Source organism: Haliotis cracherodii, unplaced genomic scaffold (genome assembly GCF_022045235.1).
Source record: "Haliotis cracherodii isolate W230 unplaced genomic scaffold, xgHalCrac1.p SCAF_3, whole genome shotgun sequence".
NCBI classification, from domain to species: domain Eukaryota; kingdom Metazoa; phylum Mollusca; class Gastropoda; order Lepetellida; family Haliotidae; genus Haliotis; species Haliotis cracherodii.
In genome coordinates, this window is record NW_027266286.1 from 4,113,731 (window position 1) to 4,129,726 (window position 15,996).

The 15,996-nt window shown below is 41.2% G+C and overlaps 1 protein-coding gene across 1 annotated transcript; it reads right to left on the reverse strand.

The window, feature by feature from the left end:
* Window positions 1-854: 854 nt before the first annotated feature.
* On the reverse strand, window positions 855-8,548 carry LOC139476009 (opsin-5-like). Its single transcript, XM_071259240.1, has 5 exons — window positions 8,365-8,548; window positions 5,449-5,742; window positions 3,275-3,627; window positions 1,473-1,717; window positions 855-948 (listed from the first exon to the last, which is right to left on the reverse strand). The coding sequence occupies exons 1-5, from the start codon at window positions 8,546-8,548 to the stop codon at window positions 855-857; spliced, it is 1,170 nt and encodes a 389-aa protein (XP_071115341.1).
* Between the last annotated feature and the right edge of the window lie 7,448 nt (window positions 8,549-15,996).

Sequence of the window (15,996 nt, forward strand, 5' to 3'; positions counted from 1 at the left end):
CCGTCATGTACTGACGAAGTTAACCTCTGGGTTACAACCAAGGCTGAAGGCTGGTGTTGATACACTCAACATGTCTACTCCCCTGCATCAACGTCTCAGACACACAATACGAGTGTGGCTGCGTTTAACTTATACCTTTGCGAATTGTACAGTAATCTCAGATCTCCTGCCCAGGAATGTTTTAAACCCGCTTGTTCTTTAAGGGAGGTAGGCTCGGTACATTTGTCCTAGTGTCCTAACAAGTTTGACTCTAGTCACCTAAACCAAACTTAGATAAACTATCAGGGCGAATTTGAACCCACAATCACAGGTTTCTGGAACACCAAAGGGACGCAACTCTGCGCAGCAACTCCGGCGCCTTTGAGACTTTGCCTCTGAAACTTGAGGACTGCATGAAGACTTTACCGACTAGGCCGGAAGAGAGATCTGCATGTTACTTGCCAGTATACACTAAGCTGATCTCATTCCTGTACAGCACATTTGGGTAGGACTGCCTGGAGCGGTTTCTGTACGTCCATCATCACAAGATGGAGCTCTACTCAGGAGATCAACTCCCTGATATAGACTTTCACGTTCTCCGAACAGATGGCAAGAATGGATGATTTCCCGGCCGTATAGATTTAACGCGGACAGCGATACCTCTGTGATACTGATGAGTTTGGATTACTTGTGTAAATGAATTCACTTGCTGACATGGTCGGTTGTTTGCTCTCCCAGTAACTAAGTCAGAACTTAATGAGAGTTTTATGAAATAATTCTGGCATTCACGCCATACGCTGGACTTTTAATGTCAGCCGCTGGTTGTTTGGCCGTCGTTTTTCGAAAGCCAAAGTAAGAATGTTCATGACTCGTCTTTAGAATAACAGGTTCCTGTCTCTCAGCATGGTGACCGCCCCCTTGCCGATGTAGATGCCCTCGCCTGTTTTGTCCATGGAAAACTTCCTGAGTCTGAAATACGTGTTATCACAGTCGTCACAATATTGAACAAATTTCTATTTGAGATTTCATTGTGTTGATCTTAAGGACCGGTCATTTAAGATAGTGGTGTGTGGTCAGAGAGAAATGATGTGAGGTGAGGTGAAATCGGGTTTATTGCACTTATACAGCGACGTGCATGCGCGCGCGCGTTTGCGTGCGTGCGTGCGTGTGTGTGTGTGTGTGTGTGTGTGACATTTTGAAACTAAACTATAAAGTGCTTTAGCATTTTGTCTTTTCAGACAGGGTCATGAAATTTTTTTTTCAAGGAATAGGGAAGGATTATTATTATTTTTACATTAGTGCATGAAACGTCTGACACCCTTTCTCATATACAATACCACCCCCACCCCCTATGATATTCTACGGCCGCTGCACTCAATATGGCATTAGCACTACACCTGTTCATGTTTATATAGTATAAATTTATGTGTTTATTTATGATATCTGTAATAAATGTATATAAATGCATCTCTCTCGCTCTCTCACCTACTCACGTTTGGCGTCTGCTCATCTCAACTCCGACTTGGCGCTTCCGGGTGAGCATGCGCATAACATACATCCGGAACTCTGAGTTGAAGACCGAGTAGATGATAGGGTTGAGCATACACGAGGACTTGCAGAACATGGTGGGGAGCGTTGTGTACGCCGTGGGGATCTTCACCCCGTAGATGATGAGGAGAGACAGCAAAGCATATGGGAACCAAATGATTGCGAATGATACAACCATTGCCATGGATATCTGAAGCAGAGACGATCAAGCATCACCTCAGAACTGTATTTGTTTGTTTGTTTGTTGTTTAACGCCGCGCTCAGCAATGTGTTAGCTATATGACGGCGGTCTGTGAATTATCAAGTCTGGATCAGACAGTTCAGTGATTGATATCATGAGAATCGATTTACTCAATAAGGATACGGTGCATGACATGCATCAAATCAGCAAGCCTGACCACCCGATCCCGTTAGTCGCCTTTTACAATGGGTTGCTGAAAACCATAACTTTCAGAGAGTACAAATGCCGTTTCAAATCCACTTTTGATTCCTATCATTTCAACGTACATATGTGATTAAACTATCGAACTGTCGAACGAACTATTTACTCTGCATACCTTCCGGAGCAGACGGAGATGACGTTTTAGACATAATCTTTTAAGTATAAAATATCAATTTTACCCATATATTAAATCGTAAACCTCTTATATCAAGTCATGGGCTCCAGATATAAAGTCATGGCCTCGAGATATTAAGTCAAGTCCTCCAGATATTAAATCATGGCCTCCAGATATTAATTCATTGCCTCCAGATATTAAGTCGTAACCAACAGATACATAGTCATGACCCCACATAGTAAGTCGCTTCTTCCAAATGTTAAGTCATGACCACTAGATACGAAGTCGTGTCCTCCAGATATTAAGTCATGGCCTCTAAATATCAAATCATGGCTTCCAGATATTAAAACATGGCCTCCAGATATTAAATCATGGCCTCCAGATATTAAGTCATGGCCTCTAAATATTAAGTCATGGCCTCTAAATATTAAGTCATGGCCTCCAGATATTAAGTCATGGCCTCCAGATATTGAATAATGGCCTCCAGATATTAAGTCATGGCCTCTAAATATTAAGTCATGGCCTCTAAATATTAAGTCATGGCCTCCAGATATTAAGTCATGGCCTCCAGATATTAAATCATGGCCTCCAGATATTAAGTCATGGCCTCTAAATATTAAGTCATGGCCTCTAAATATTAAGTCATGGCCTCCAGATATTAAGTCATGGCCTCCAGATATTGAATAATGGCCTCCAGATATTAAGTCATGGCCTCTAAATATTAAGTCATGGCCTCTAAATATTAAGTCATGGCCTCCAGATATTAAGTCATGGCCTCCAGATATTGAATAATGGCCTCCAGATATTAAGTCATTGCCACCATTTATTAAGTCTTTACCACACATTTCTGGTGTCCCCCGCCGTGATATTGCTGGAATATTGCTAAAAGCGGCGTAAAACCATACTCACTCACTCACTTTACCCACAGATATTAATTCGTTACCCATAGATATTAAGTTAAGGCCTCCAGATGTCGCGACAGCGCTATGGCCTCCAGATAGTCGGTCATGGCCACGAGCATCGTCCCAAGCTCGGTTCGACAAGGGTGGAAACTGACTTCTATACCCTCGGGAAGATGGGCCAAGAGTTATTATCGCCTAAATTTTCTTTTTACCGTTTCCCTTCCACGTTGCTTTAAACACGTGGAGATGGTCATATATTGGTAGTCAGTTTTGATTTCTCAGCCTTACCAGTGTGACCTTGGCTTCCTTTGACATCCACCTGACCTCTAGCGCCTCGTTGATGTTCAAGGGATGACCCCGACTGGCGTTTATCTTGCGAGTCAGCTCGCCCGTCTTCGCCACGACCCTTTGGTAGCAGAATCCGATGATGGAGATGTTGGTAATGTAGCAGAAGAGGATGAGGCAGTGAGTGTAGAAGATGCCCGGGCAGGATCTAAGGGTCCAGTTGACACTACATGAGGTACCGAAGGGTTCAAAGACATATGAGCTGAAGCCAACCAGAGGGGGAGATGTCCAAAACAGCGAATATGCCCACAGAAAGATGATGACCTTCTTTGTCAGCTCGATGTTCAAGCGCCACTCTGGTGAATAAGAAAATTGGTTGAGAACATTTTCCAGTGTTCTATGTTACTGTTGTTATAACGTGTCTCGATCCTGCTGAACACAAGTTGCAGTATACTTGTTTGTTTGTTTGTTTGTTTGTTTGTTTGTTTGTTTGTTTGTTGTTTAACACCGTACTCTGAAATATTCCAGCTATATGACGGCGGTCTGTAAATAATCGTGTCTGGACCAGACAATTCAGTGATTGACATCATGAGCATCTATCCACGCAATTGGGATACGATGGCATGCATCACACAAGTCAGCGAGTCTGACCACACGATCCCGTTAGTCGCGTTTCACGATAAGCATAGTCGCCTTTTACGATAAGCATGGGTTGCTGAAGACGTATTCTACCCCGGGTCTTGAACCTTTTGACAAGTTCTCGATTAGATGTGAAATGTCTAAACTATAGTCTAGACTGGATGGTAGTACTTGTTAACGGCTGTGCATCGTCTTTTCCGTTCAAATGTTTATCCCATGGAAGCGAGAGAAAAACGATGATTTTGACGGAATCAGTCGTACAGGTCGTAACTGTCGTTCGGAATACCCCGGGTTAACCTTATCGGGGTTGCATGATTAGAAAACACATTCCGACTGTTACTTTTCTGATTGATAACCGACACTCTGATTGGCCGGATGAAAGGTCCTTCTGGATGAGTGAGTGAGTATGGTTTTACGCCGCTTTCCGCAATATTCCGGCAATATCACGGCGGGGAACACCAGAAATGGGCTAGGCTACCCGACCGCCCCTAACCCGTAATGGGATGTCCTTAGATCTTTGTTCAGCGGGAGCGAGAACTAAGGTCTGATTTTAATGAGATTGGAAAGGGTTTGGAAAGTTGAATAGTGAAACCTCAGCATTTGAGCAGAAATGATACTTATTTGCTGGTAAACGCCTAATGTTATAAGCATCTGAAAATCTACCTTATGCTGTGTCTTAGATTCAGTCTTAGATTCAGCTGCAAGGAGGAAGGTCCCTGATCTCCAGAGTATACCATTTCTGGTAACACAATACTTCCTGTTACACTGACAATTGTTTTTCAATTGTAATTGTACGGAAGCCCGTTAGGGACATATGGTTTCTTTTGTTTTTTATTGAAATTTCAAGATACTAACTTGAAATTTCAAGATACATAAGTTGAAAATTTAAGATACTTACTAAGTTGAAATTTCAAGATAATAAACTTGAAATTTCAAGATAATAATCTTGAAATTTCAAGATAATAAGTTTGAAATTTCAACTTAGGATCTTACAATTTCAACACATCATCTTGAGATTTCAACTTTGTTACTTGAAATTTCAAGTTAAAATCTTATAATTTCGACTTATTATCTTGAAATTTCAACTTAGTATCTTGACATTTCAAGAAAAAAACAATGGCCCTAAAAGGCTTCCGTAGAATTTTTCTACTATAACATAAAAAAAAACACACAAGGGGGCGGTCGGGTAGTCCAGTGGATAAACCGCTCACTCGTCACGCCGAAGACCTGGGGTCGATTTCCGACCAAAGGTTGAATGTGCGAGGCACATTTATGGGTCCCCCGACATGATATTGATGGAATATTGCTAATAGCGGCGTAAAACCAAACTCACTCACTCACTCACTCACTCACTCACTCACTCCTAAAACCGACATGCAACCAACTCCGGTCAAGTGAAAATACTATGTACTACAAGTACTAATAATAGTTAAAATCAGAATAATACTCAAGATTTTCACATTTCATTGGACATGTTCAGTGGTATGTTTACGACGAAGACTGGAAACGAACAGACAGGGTACATTAAATAAACTCACTGAGATGTGGCCGGCATATGGTGATGTACCTGTAGACACTCAGGCAGGTCATGGTTTTCATGGCGCACAGAGCCAAGGTGAAGGTCAAGAAGCCCTGGAGGACACATCCGACCTCTCCAAACAGGAAGCGGTTGGCGAAGCAGGACGCTGTCGTGAGGGGGTAACCGACGACGGAGATCCCCAGGTCGGACATCGACAGGTTCAAGATGAGGAGGTTCTGGGGGTTGGTCCGCATCTTCTTGAACTTGTACATTACGTGGATGACCACGGAGTTTCCCACTGTAGCTATTATACCTGGAACGTGAACAACAACCCTGTACGTTCCGCATTTCATAACATGGAATCGTCGCCTCCGTTGTCTAGTGGTAGAGCGTCCGCCCGGAGAGAGGAAGGTCGGCTTTCGAGAGCACTTTAGCATCGGTATTAGTCCGGACTAATACAAGCACACCCGTACACACACGCGCGCACGCACGCACGCGCGCGTTGCTATATGAGTGCAACAATCTAGAACGCAACGTTAAACCCCTTTCACCTCAACATGGTATCGTTAGCGGGTGTGTTGAAAACACAACGTGTACCATCACACTTGAAAAAATACCGACGCCTTGCCGCTTTTAGGCATGTCACAGCTTGGTTAGACCAACATTTCGTCACAGAAATAAAGTTATCACATATAAACATATTTATTGTATACTTCAGTGAGTGAGTGAGATAATGCTTTACGTCACATCGGCAATATTTCAACCATATCGTGACGGTTATACTTCAGTGTGAAAGACTGAGTTTTCTGAAGTTGAGAGAAGTGATATTTTCATTCCAGTGAACATAACACTTGATATTTCACTGGAGTGAACATGACACTTTGACGGAACTATTGTCATACAAGAGTTACCTCCCCTCAAATTGTCTCCCTTTAACGAAAGTTTCTTGCCCGTATTAGAACTGTTGACGTCCCTTGTACGCTAGATCCATATTGAGAAAGCAAAATAATGACATATGGTAATTTATGGAGTTTATATCGCTTCTCGCCATTTGTTATTCTCTCGAAAATGTTTGCTAATGAACTGAAAATTTCTCATTTAACTCGTCAATTGAGACTTCAAAAAGCAGTCTCGTAGTTTTCAAGAATATTTTTTGTCAACGTTGATTTTGTATATAATCATATCTAAGTGTATGATAAAGACTTTTCGTGACCCTTAATATTTTTTGTTACTTATGTTTATATTTTTTTATGATTTTGCAAAAAAGGAAATTTCTCTTTTAGTCGCAAATACAAGGGATGGTGACCCGTGACTGTGTGTTAGTTGGGCAAAATTTACGTTTCGAGGTTTTACAATTGTAATGAAATAATTCAATCTTTCGGTAGACAACTATACAAAATGTAGATATTGAATAGGATATTCAATGTGTCTCGTGTAATATAATGTTTCTCTCATCTCGTGACGGAGGAAAAGGAGATATTTTCACAATGATTAATTTCAAGCCGAGGCTATCTAGACTTGCCAAGTCATTCTAGACTTGAGTTGCGCTCCTTCTTTTATATATTCTCTTGGGTCTGGGATCAGCGATTGAAGAACCGTTGATTGCCCTGACCAATGGAAGTTCATGTAACATTGCACAAGAAGCAATATTTCTACTGTCAATATTGTGTCAGTAGCCACATTGCACACTTGCATATATTGATCTTAGCTCTACGACTTTGGTACGAGTAAGACCACGTTTAACAGTGGGAGTTACAACAGTCGTAGAGCGTTAAGACTGCTTGGTCCAGGTGGGAATAAGAAAAGAGCAAGAGCGCTGACCAATCACAGCTCAGATCACATCACACAATCTGTGCTCTGGCCTTCTCTATATACATTGTTTCAATATCAGGTAGAATTGTAAAAATGGTGGTGTTCTCAGAAAAGTAGGGTCCTTTGACTTCAATGAGTCAACGGCCTCATTTCTTTGCTTGACTTAAAATAGATACGCGCCACTACGAGGCCGCAATGTGGCTGTTGGTGTTCGTATCTAATGGTTGGAGGTAGATTGTGTACAAACCATCGACGTTCTGGCGATCATACTGAGCTTGCATTATACGAGTATTCGTGGGAGGCATTCGACAGCTATACCTTCCGGTGTTCCCATTCACATGAGCTTCTGAGACGTTATCACGCGAGATCTCGGTTCTGAGTGAGTGAGTGAGTTACAATTTAACGTCGCAATGGCATTATTTCAACCATATAGCCATGAGACCAAGCTGACGCTTCTAAGTCATGAATGCAAAATTATATTTGAAAACAAATTTTATCAAACATATTTGGGCATAACAATATAATTTATACAGACTAAAACACGGGCTATTGGCCACCAGTAACTAAAGCTATGCCACCTTCCTGGGGATCATGGGGGTCCTGCTTCCTACCCGATACCCCAGCAGGATTTACGTCATCACTTTGGCTCCTGGTGTTAGTGCTCAATACTAGCCAATATTAAAAAATACTCAGCACTGGTTGATGATAGACATCGATTATGATAGGAATTACGTGTCACACAGGACCATATTTTACGGCACGTTTACCTGGACAGAGCCTTCAATAACTATTTAAAACTATATAAAAATTATTATACAGACCAATTCTCTAGGTTCTGAACGTGTTTAAGGGCGCTTGCAATCGTGAGGAATCTCGGAGGCACAGCTCGTACCTGACGGTGTGGATAACTCCACGATGCATAAGATATCAAACACACGCTTGTCTGGTCCAGATTCGATTATTAATGGTCTGCCGCCATATTGTGGAGTTAAACAAAACACACTCTTTTAGCAGGTAGACGGTTAAAAACATATGTAAAACACATATGTAGAGCCCACTGAGATACCATGCCACAGTTAACATGAATAACCCACTATGTACAAAGCATAATCATGCCACTTACCAACAATGAGTAGATACATTCCACAAGCGAAAGAACCCGTCTCGGAGAGTGGTTGTAGGTTGTACTTCTTAATAAGTCTCTGCCACTCATCGTCGGCAATGGAGGTGTTGTTGCTGTCGACGTCGGTGACGTTTGCCGCTGTATCATTGTCCGACGTCAACGCGAAACAAGTTAATCCATTCATTGCAGCAGTTCAGCTCCTGTCCTGTATCGAGGAAACAAGACTCTGTACGTCCAATACCGGAACCAATTCATCCATGCCCATTTATCGATGACGTCTCAATTGCAGGAATCTGGAATTACAAAATCTGTATAGAAGGCTATCAACTCTTTTAGCAGGTAGACGGTTAAAAACATATACTCCTCTGGAGTTTATCAGGACAATGGGTTCGCGAATAAGATTTTACGTCATTTAAAAAAAAAAGTTCAGACTGTAACGTTCCCACACCAGAGAATTGGCTTTCACGTTTTACTGATGTGGGAGCGAACATTGGTGTTCTGCGTGACGAGCCGACGCTTTAAGTAGCATCCTCATCACCCATCACCCGGGTATGTATAAGGAAGCGTCCAGGTACTGTGACTATTCCCATATAACGTCACCGCGTGGTGAAGCCAGGGCCAAACAGATCTCGAGTAACCCATGTTTGTCTCATGCCGACAAGAATGAGGAACGGGATCTGTCAGTGCGTGACCTTGGGTAATTCCGTGTTAGCCATACCTTATATAAATAACAGCGACAAAACCACATCCACAACCATTAGAAATATCTGCTAAAAACAATCCATTGTACGATATAATAGTGATGACACCAGGTGTTCACGAAAAGATGAGCGTGTCCAGCCCACCAGTGGCACATCACAAACACATGCAAAGGCAAGTCAATGTCAAAGGCGTAAACGTTGTTCGTGTTATTTGATAAAGGGATGCCTGGACAAGATTCTATTATCTAAACGGCGCCGTGATCTGGCTAGTATTTACTGAACGCAGCACAAAACAACATCACTCCCCTTCACATTTTGAGAAAGGTACATACTTCCTATATCAAAACGTTCAGGTTTCCTGATCAACATACCATCTCAATCAGCATCAGCTGATTAAAAATACAACGTGAACTACACACCCTTATGTCAAAAGCATGCATACGTTGTTGTAGGCTCTGAAGGTTCAACACAATACTTAATGCATGGCAAGCCAATGTCAGTCACACCATCACTGGAGCTCACTGTGTAGCCATGTCCATACTTCCTCGACAAACGTATGATCGTGAATGATCCAAGATGCAATGGTTACTTCATCCCACGTTCAGAGACAGGCGTGAAATGACTTCAGACTTCTCCGCATCCTAATTGGCAAATGTAACCAGACACGTGGATCTGCTGCAAACGAGATCACATCGTGGCTTAAAAGCATATTAAATATGACATTTTAGGCAGAAAATGACCCGCGGAGAGATCAGAGAATCAGATGAGATTAGTCATCCTGGGTTTAAACCTTCCTAATGTCAATGGTTCAGATTAGAGCTTAATTATTTCTATCCAGTTGTAATTCTTCATATATTGATTGAAGGAGGTATGCGATCAAATAGAGCGCTCTTAGTGAAACATTTTTATATTATATTTCATGTGTCATTTTGCATAACATGTCGCGATGTTCAGATAAACTTGTAAAGGTTGGTGGGTTTATCGTACAAATTTTCCAGATAAATGTTTTCTTTGCTTCCCTTGATGAATTCAAGACTTAATTGTCTTTCTACGTTTCAATTTTACTGAGCTGATTTATCATTCAAATCACCATGACACAGTTGCAATAAACGCACGACGCTAAATATGTCCTTTCGCTCACTCAATGCGTTCTGTTTGTTCAAATGTGTTTCCAAACTTATTTCCATATTTCCATTTATAAGGTAATGCATCAACATACTGACACAAGCACATGTGACAGTCAACACTGTCATTATCTAATGACATCAACTTTGACACTTTATTGACCTGTGATGCTTTGGGCATCGCCAACCCAGGTCTCCGACAACCTTTAATCAAGCACACAACAGACTAAGCCTAAATCGTTACCAAGGGCCCATAAGTAGCTCAACACAGAAGTCGTGTAGGTACCGAGTACTACATGCGCTATTCGTCTCGTGTTGATAGGTGGACTTACATCATCAATGTGTTTATATACGCTACCCGTGAATACATTATCAATAACTCACGCGTTTTGATACGCTACCCGTGAATACATTATCAATAACTCACGCGTTTGAATACGCTACCCGTGAATACATTATCAATAACTCACGCGTTTGAATACGCTACCCATGAATGCATTATCAATAACTCACGCGTTTGGACACGCTACCCATGAATGCATTATCAATAAATCACGCGTTTGAATACGCTACTCGTGAATACATTATCAATAACTCACGCGTTTGAATACGCTACCCGTGAATACATCATCAATAACTCACGCGTTTATATACACTATGCGTATTTTTCAAACAAATATTGTTCAACAAAAGTGATCATTCAGACAGGAAGAGTACATTATAGTATTATTTCTAAAGTATTCGTAGACATTGGAAATATTTCTGCTAGTTTCGTTGTACAAAGTAGCTGTTTGAGTTTATAAAGATTACGCCATAAATAACATTTTTCTGGTATATATCGAATTGTGTCGAAAGCTTGACGTTTAATAAAATGGTTTGAACTTGTCTGCAATAGCTGCCGAGTAACAAAGAGTACAGGTTCTTTCTGAGTATACCAAGCCATCGGCCAGTCTCTGCAGGTAGATTTTGGTTACAGGTTCTAAACGTTAGAAGCGGGATAGAAATTGGGTTTTTTCAAAGGATGGGACAGATTAAAGAAACTTATAGTAAGTTCCTTTAGAACTATTGCTCCCATAGTACTCCACCATGAATGTGTAAATTGATCTTTTAACGTTAACTCTACCTTAGAGACTAGCCACTTGCTGTTGTACATATGGGTTATTGAACACATGTGATATGAAACAGTTATCAAGAACCTTCTTGTCATTTTTCAACCAGATATTATCTCTTGGATTTACAGAGTTATTTATTTTGATAAAACTAAGAACATATTGGGATAATTTTATAGGGTTCATGAATTTCCAGTTTGTGCCCAAAATTAATTACTATTTTAGCTATGGTTATTTGAAGAGGAAAACGACCCAATTTTCCAAATACCGTGAAGTCTACGGTTGACGCCCGGAGACCTGATGCCCCTTTAAAACATTATAGATATATTTTTTTATTTAAACAAAATTTATTTTTAAAAAAAAGGAATGGGATTGGTGAGCAGGCAAAGCCAATTTAAACACCTCTCCCTACGATGGACATTTAACAATAAAAAAGAGTAAACTGGATATACAATTATTAAAAAAAATAGATTAACGGTACCTACTAAGTCTTTGAAAGGCTTTTAGAAGTGATACACACAAGGAATAGAATTTATGGATGTCAACTTCTTTATTATGAGGAACACAACGTTTCGGAGTATATGCTGACTCCTTCATCAGGTGAATGGAGGAGTAAGCATATACTGCAAAACGTTGTGTTCCTACTGTTGCAAATATCATGATGCGAATATACAAGTCACACACAAATACACACATACATGTTTCGGTACATAACCAACCCGGTGCATCCATGCATACATATGTATACACATATATATGCTTGTACACATACACCTCTACATACCAGCAGATAAAATAAGCATATCCACTCAACTTCATGATCTTAAACGTACGTACTTGTGATGTAGATGTAGATGTGGAGACCCCGCCAAATCCTCAAACAAACCACGTCAAATTCTTGGAGTTTCTCTCATTTCGTGTGAAACGCGAATTTGTTTGGAGCCGGAAGAATCTAAAGAACTCTAATATATAACCGCTAAAGAAACGTCACCATGGATAGATATATGAGAAACTGTATTTGTCCAAACACTGTCAACATACTTTGAGACATATTAAAAAGATGAAATTTGGCAAAACCGATCATCAAGATTGAAATTAAAGTGTCAAAGGTGAAAGGTGAAGAGAACACTAGTCTCTGAGAAAATGGCATCACAAGTCAGTATCTCGTGTGTCCGTCATGTGCATTGATGACTGCCGTGCAACGTCGATACACGGAATGGATGTGGCGGTTGATGAAGGCCATAGGCACTTGAGCCCACACCCTGAGGAACGCCTAACGCAGTTCAGCTGCAGTTGTCGGCCTTGGTCGGATGTCATTCAGCCGTCTTTGAATCTCGTCCCACAGGTGCTCAATGGGATTTAAATCGGGACTGATGGCAGGCCACTGCATGGTTCTGATGTCATTCCGCCGGAGGCAGTCTCTTGTTGCTCTCGCAGTGTGGGCACGGGCGTTATCATGCTGAAACTCGTGGTTGCGGCGACGTGCCAAACTTGATCAGTGTACCGAGCTGCTGTGACACCATTGCCTCTCCCTGGATCGATGTTCTGGAAGACTACAGAGCCGACCCTCTGTGCAAGGCCAATTCCACCCCACACCATGATGCTCAGACCACCCCACGAGTCTCTCTTGACAACACAAGCATCCAAATAATGTTTCCCACGGCGTCGCCAGACTCTCTCTGCACCATCTGCTGTTGAGATACAGTAACGGCTCTGGTCTGAGAAGAGGACTCTTCTCCACTGCTGGTGGTGCCAATGCAGGTGCTGTTTTGCCCACTGAAGACGGTCCTGGTGATGACGTGGTGTCAGAATGGGTCCTCGGTGTGGCCTGTGACAGTGGAGGTGTCTGCCCGTCAATCGTCGACGCACGGTGTCCGCACTAATGTGTCGCTGGTGTGTCCCCATGGTCTGTCGAGCAGTTTCCGCAGCAGTAACAAAGCGATCTTGAAGATGCTGTCGAACAATCTGACGATCCTGACGTCGGGTGGTGACCCTTCCACTACGTGATCGGTCATCTGTAATGTTGGTGGTGTGGTACCGTTGCTGGAGCCTGTATATGGTACTTACGTGGACTTGAAATGCATTGGCTACTTGCCGGGCGGTTTGTCCAGCTTGCAATCGTCCAAGGGCTTGGCATGGGACAACCATGGCCGTTGCCGTGATGCGTTTTGGCGATCGGTTTTATTGTCATCTGCTTTGTTTTTTTATAATCAAATTTCATTTTTCCGGACAAGGTATTGTTAAACTTTAGAAACTTTGACAAAAATTACCCAGATATTTAAATGACAACTTTTCATGCAATGTTACTTGGTGTGACGTTTCTTTTGCGGTTCAGTATATTTGTCAGCGACGACCTAACCAAACCAAGAGCAAAGATCGCACAAGGAGATGATGTTGGGCACGTGGGTAGACGGTGGCGTTATCTTCATCAAGGAACAAGATGGAAAAGTTCTAAGGATCACAAAAGAAGGTCAGCTCGAGAAGTATGAGGAGAAAAGTAAGCTAACAATGAAAACCAGGCTGTCTCAGAAAGGAAATGCGTTCAGGTTGGCTATGGATGGGGATGTTTCAAGGGACTAGCTTGTAGTTATAAACTGATGTTCTGAATTGAAACAACTCAGGATATATGTATCCGTGTCCCTATATGTGAACCAGAAAAGTAAGAACTGATTGTACCAAAACTGTACGACAAAGCTTCTTTGTGTATTTCAGGAACCTGTGTTGGTAGTCGTGTATTTCAAGGATTATCACCGGAGTTATTGATTTCCTGTCTTAATGATGATAACAATTTGCTCTGCAGCTAGTGTGTACTTCGTGGGGACACTATAGGAGTAGACTGCTGTGCTATCCCATGGCTTAATGATGTCTCTTTTGTTTATCATTCATATATGTGTAATTGTATTAACAAGTTGGGTCACCCTGCTGTAGTACATTGTGCAAAGTCATTGGAATATAATGCAGAATGCTGATGTAACAACGCAGTAACACATTAATGCCATCCCAAGTGGGACTATACTCATGTAACGTATTGTTTAATATTTGCCTACCTTGATATGCATTCATAGAAATGTTGTATATTATGCTTCTGTTCTATTTATGGGTTGCTTCAGATGTAGATATTTATGTTTAAAGTATATTCAGTTATGACAGTTAGTCCACTACCATCAAGAAGGTTTTACTTGAGTAACTATCAAACATGAGTGAGTGAGTGAGTGAGTATGGTTTTACGCTGCTTTTAGGAATATCCCAGCAATATCACGGCGGGGGACACCAGACATGGGCTTCACACATTGTACCCATGTCGGGACTCGAACCCGGGTCTTCGGCGTGACGAGCGAACGCTTTAACCACTAGACTACCCGACTGTCCCTCTATGAAACATGATATACAGTAAACTATGTTTATAACAAACGCGCTTATAACGAACACGCTTATATAATTAAATTTCCGTTGTGATCATTGAAATACCTGCTTTTTGATTAGCTGAATTGGTCACGTGTTATTGCATTTATTTCTCAATGAATGTAAAAAATGAAGCCACGCCCACCGAGGCGAACTACTTTTATTACTATTGTTGTTGTTTTATTGTTGGGGAATCCCAATAATACAGTCGAGGGAATTCCCTTTCTGCTCACGTGTATCGTCATCCACAGGACATTTAGCGACTTTCATGCATATTCATTGTCCAAACACCTCTTTGTGTGTGTGTGTGTGTGTGTGTGTGTGTGTGTGTGTGTGTGTAAATACCATTTACATATGTTTGGTTTATAACCGTCTACCTGCTAAAAGAGTTGATGGTCTAGCACAGTTTGGGTACAATTTAAAATGAAAAATGAAAACGTCCTCATAGGTACCATGTACAGTGCAGATAGAAGCATACATTGTTGCAATATGATAGAAGAATCTGTTGGTAGATGCTGACAATGTTAATGTAATCACGATAATTACAGGTGATTTTTATATTGATTATCTTGGAAATCAGAAGGCAGCTGTCTAAATTTGGAGGACAACATGGTCTAAAGCATTTAATTACGAGCCAACAGGAATCAAGTCTCATTCCAGCACATTAATTCATTTAGTTTTCACGACGCACGGAAATAAATTGTGGTATTCACGATTTGGACTAATTGTTGTGTTTCATTCATGGACTTCATTTCTAAAGGTTGGTCTTTTGTTGATATTTTATCCTTTGTACGTATTCCTAGGATTTGTAGGTATATTGTGTATATGCTGTTAATAATTTTGCTGTTTTGTCATGTTGTAAATATTAGACAGATCATACTAACAAGTTGTGTTTCTGTATGCATTACAAATGTTATTACGGAAGGTAAATAATTCAGTAAGCAATTAGTTCGGGCCTAAATTACTATTATTAACCCTCTGGATGCCGAGTTTTTTTCTGACGCACATTTTCCTAAGATCGGAAAAGTGAAGGTTGTGCGAGAATTGCGCTCACGCGGCACTGGATCTACCTCTAACTATAAAATAACGCAGAGGTGGAAAATATCAAATTTCCTATTTGATGGTGTAATGTTAACGGCAAATATTAAACCGATTTAAAAAAACACACTTCTAAGTGTTGTCCGAGAATTTATTCTGCGTTGAAAAACAGTAAATTTCTCCGCTTTTTATCATACACCGATAAAAGTACTGTGCGACGAATTTTATATAGAAGCTATACGGAAACTCCGAGCGAAC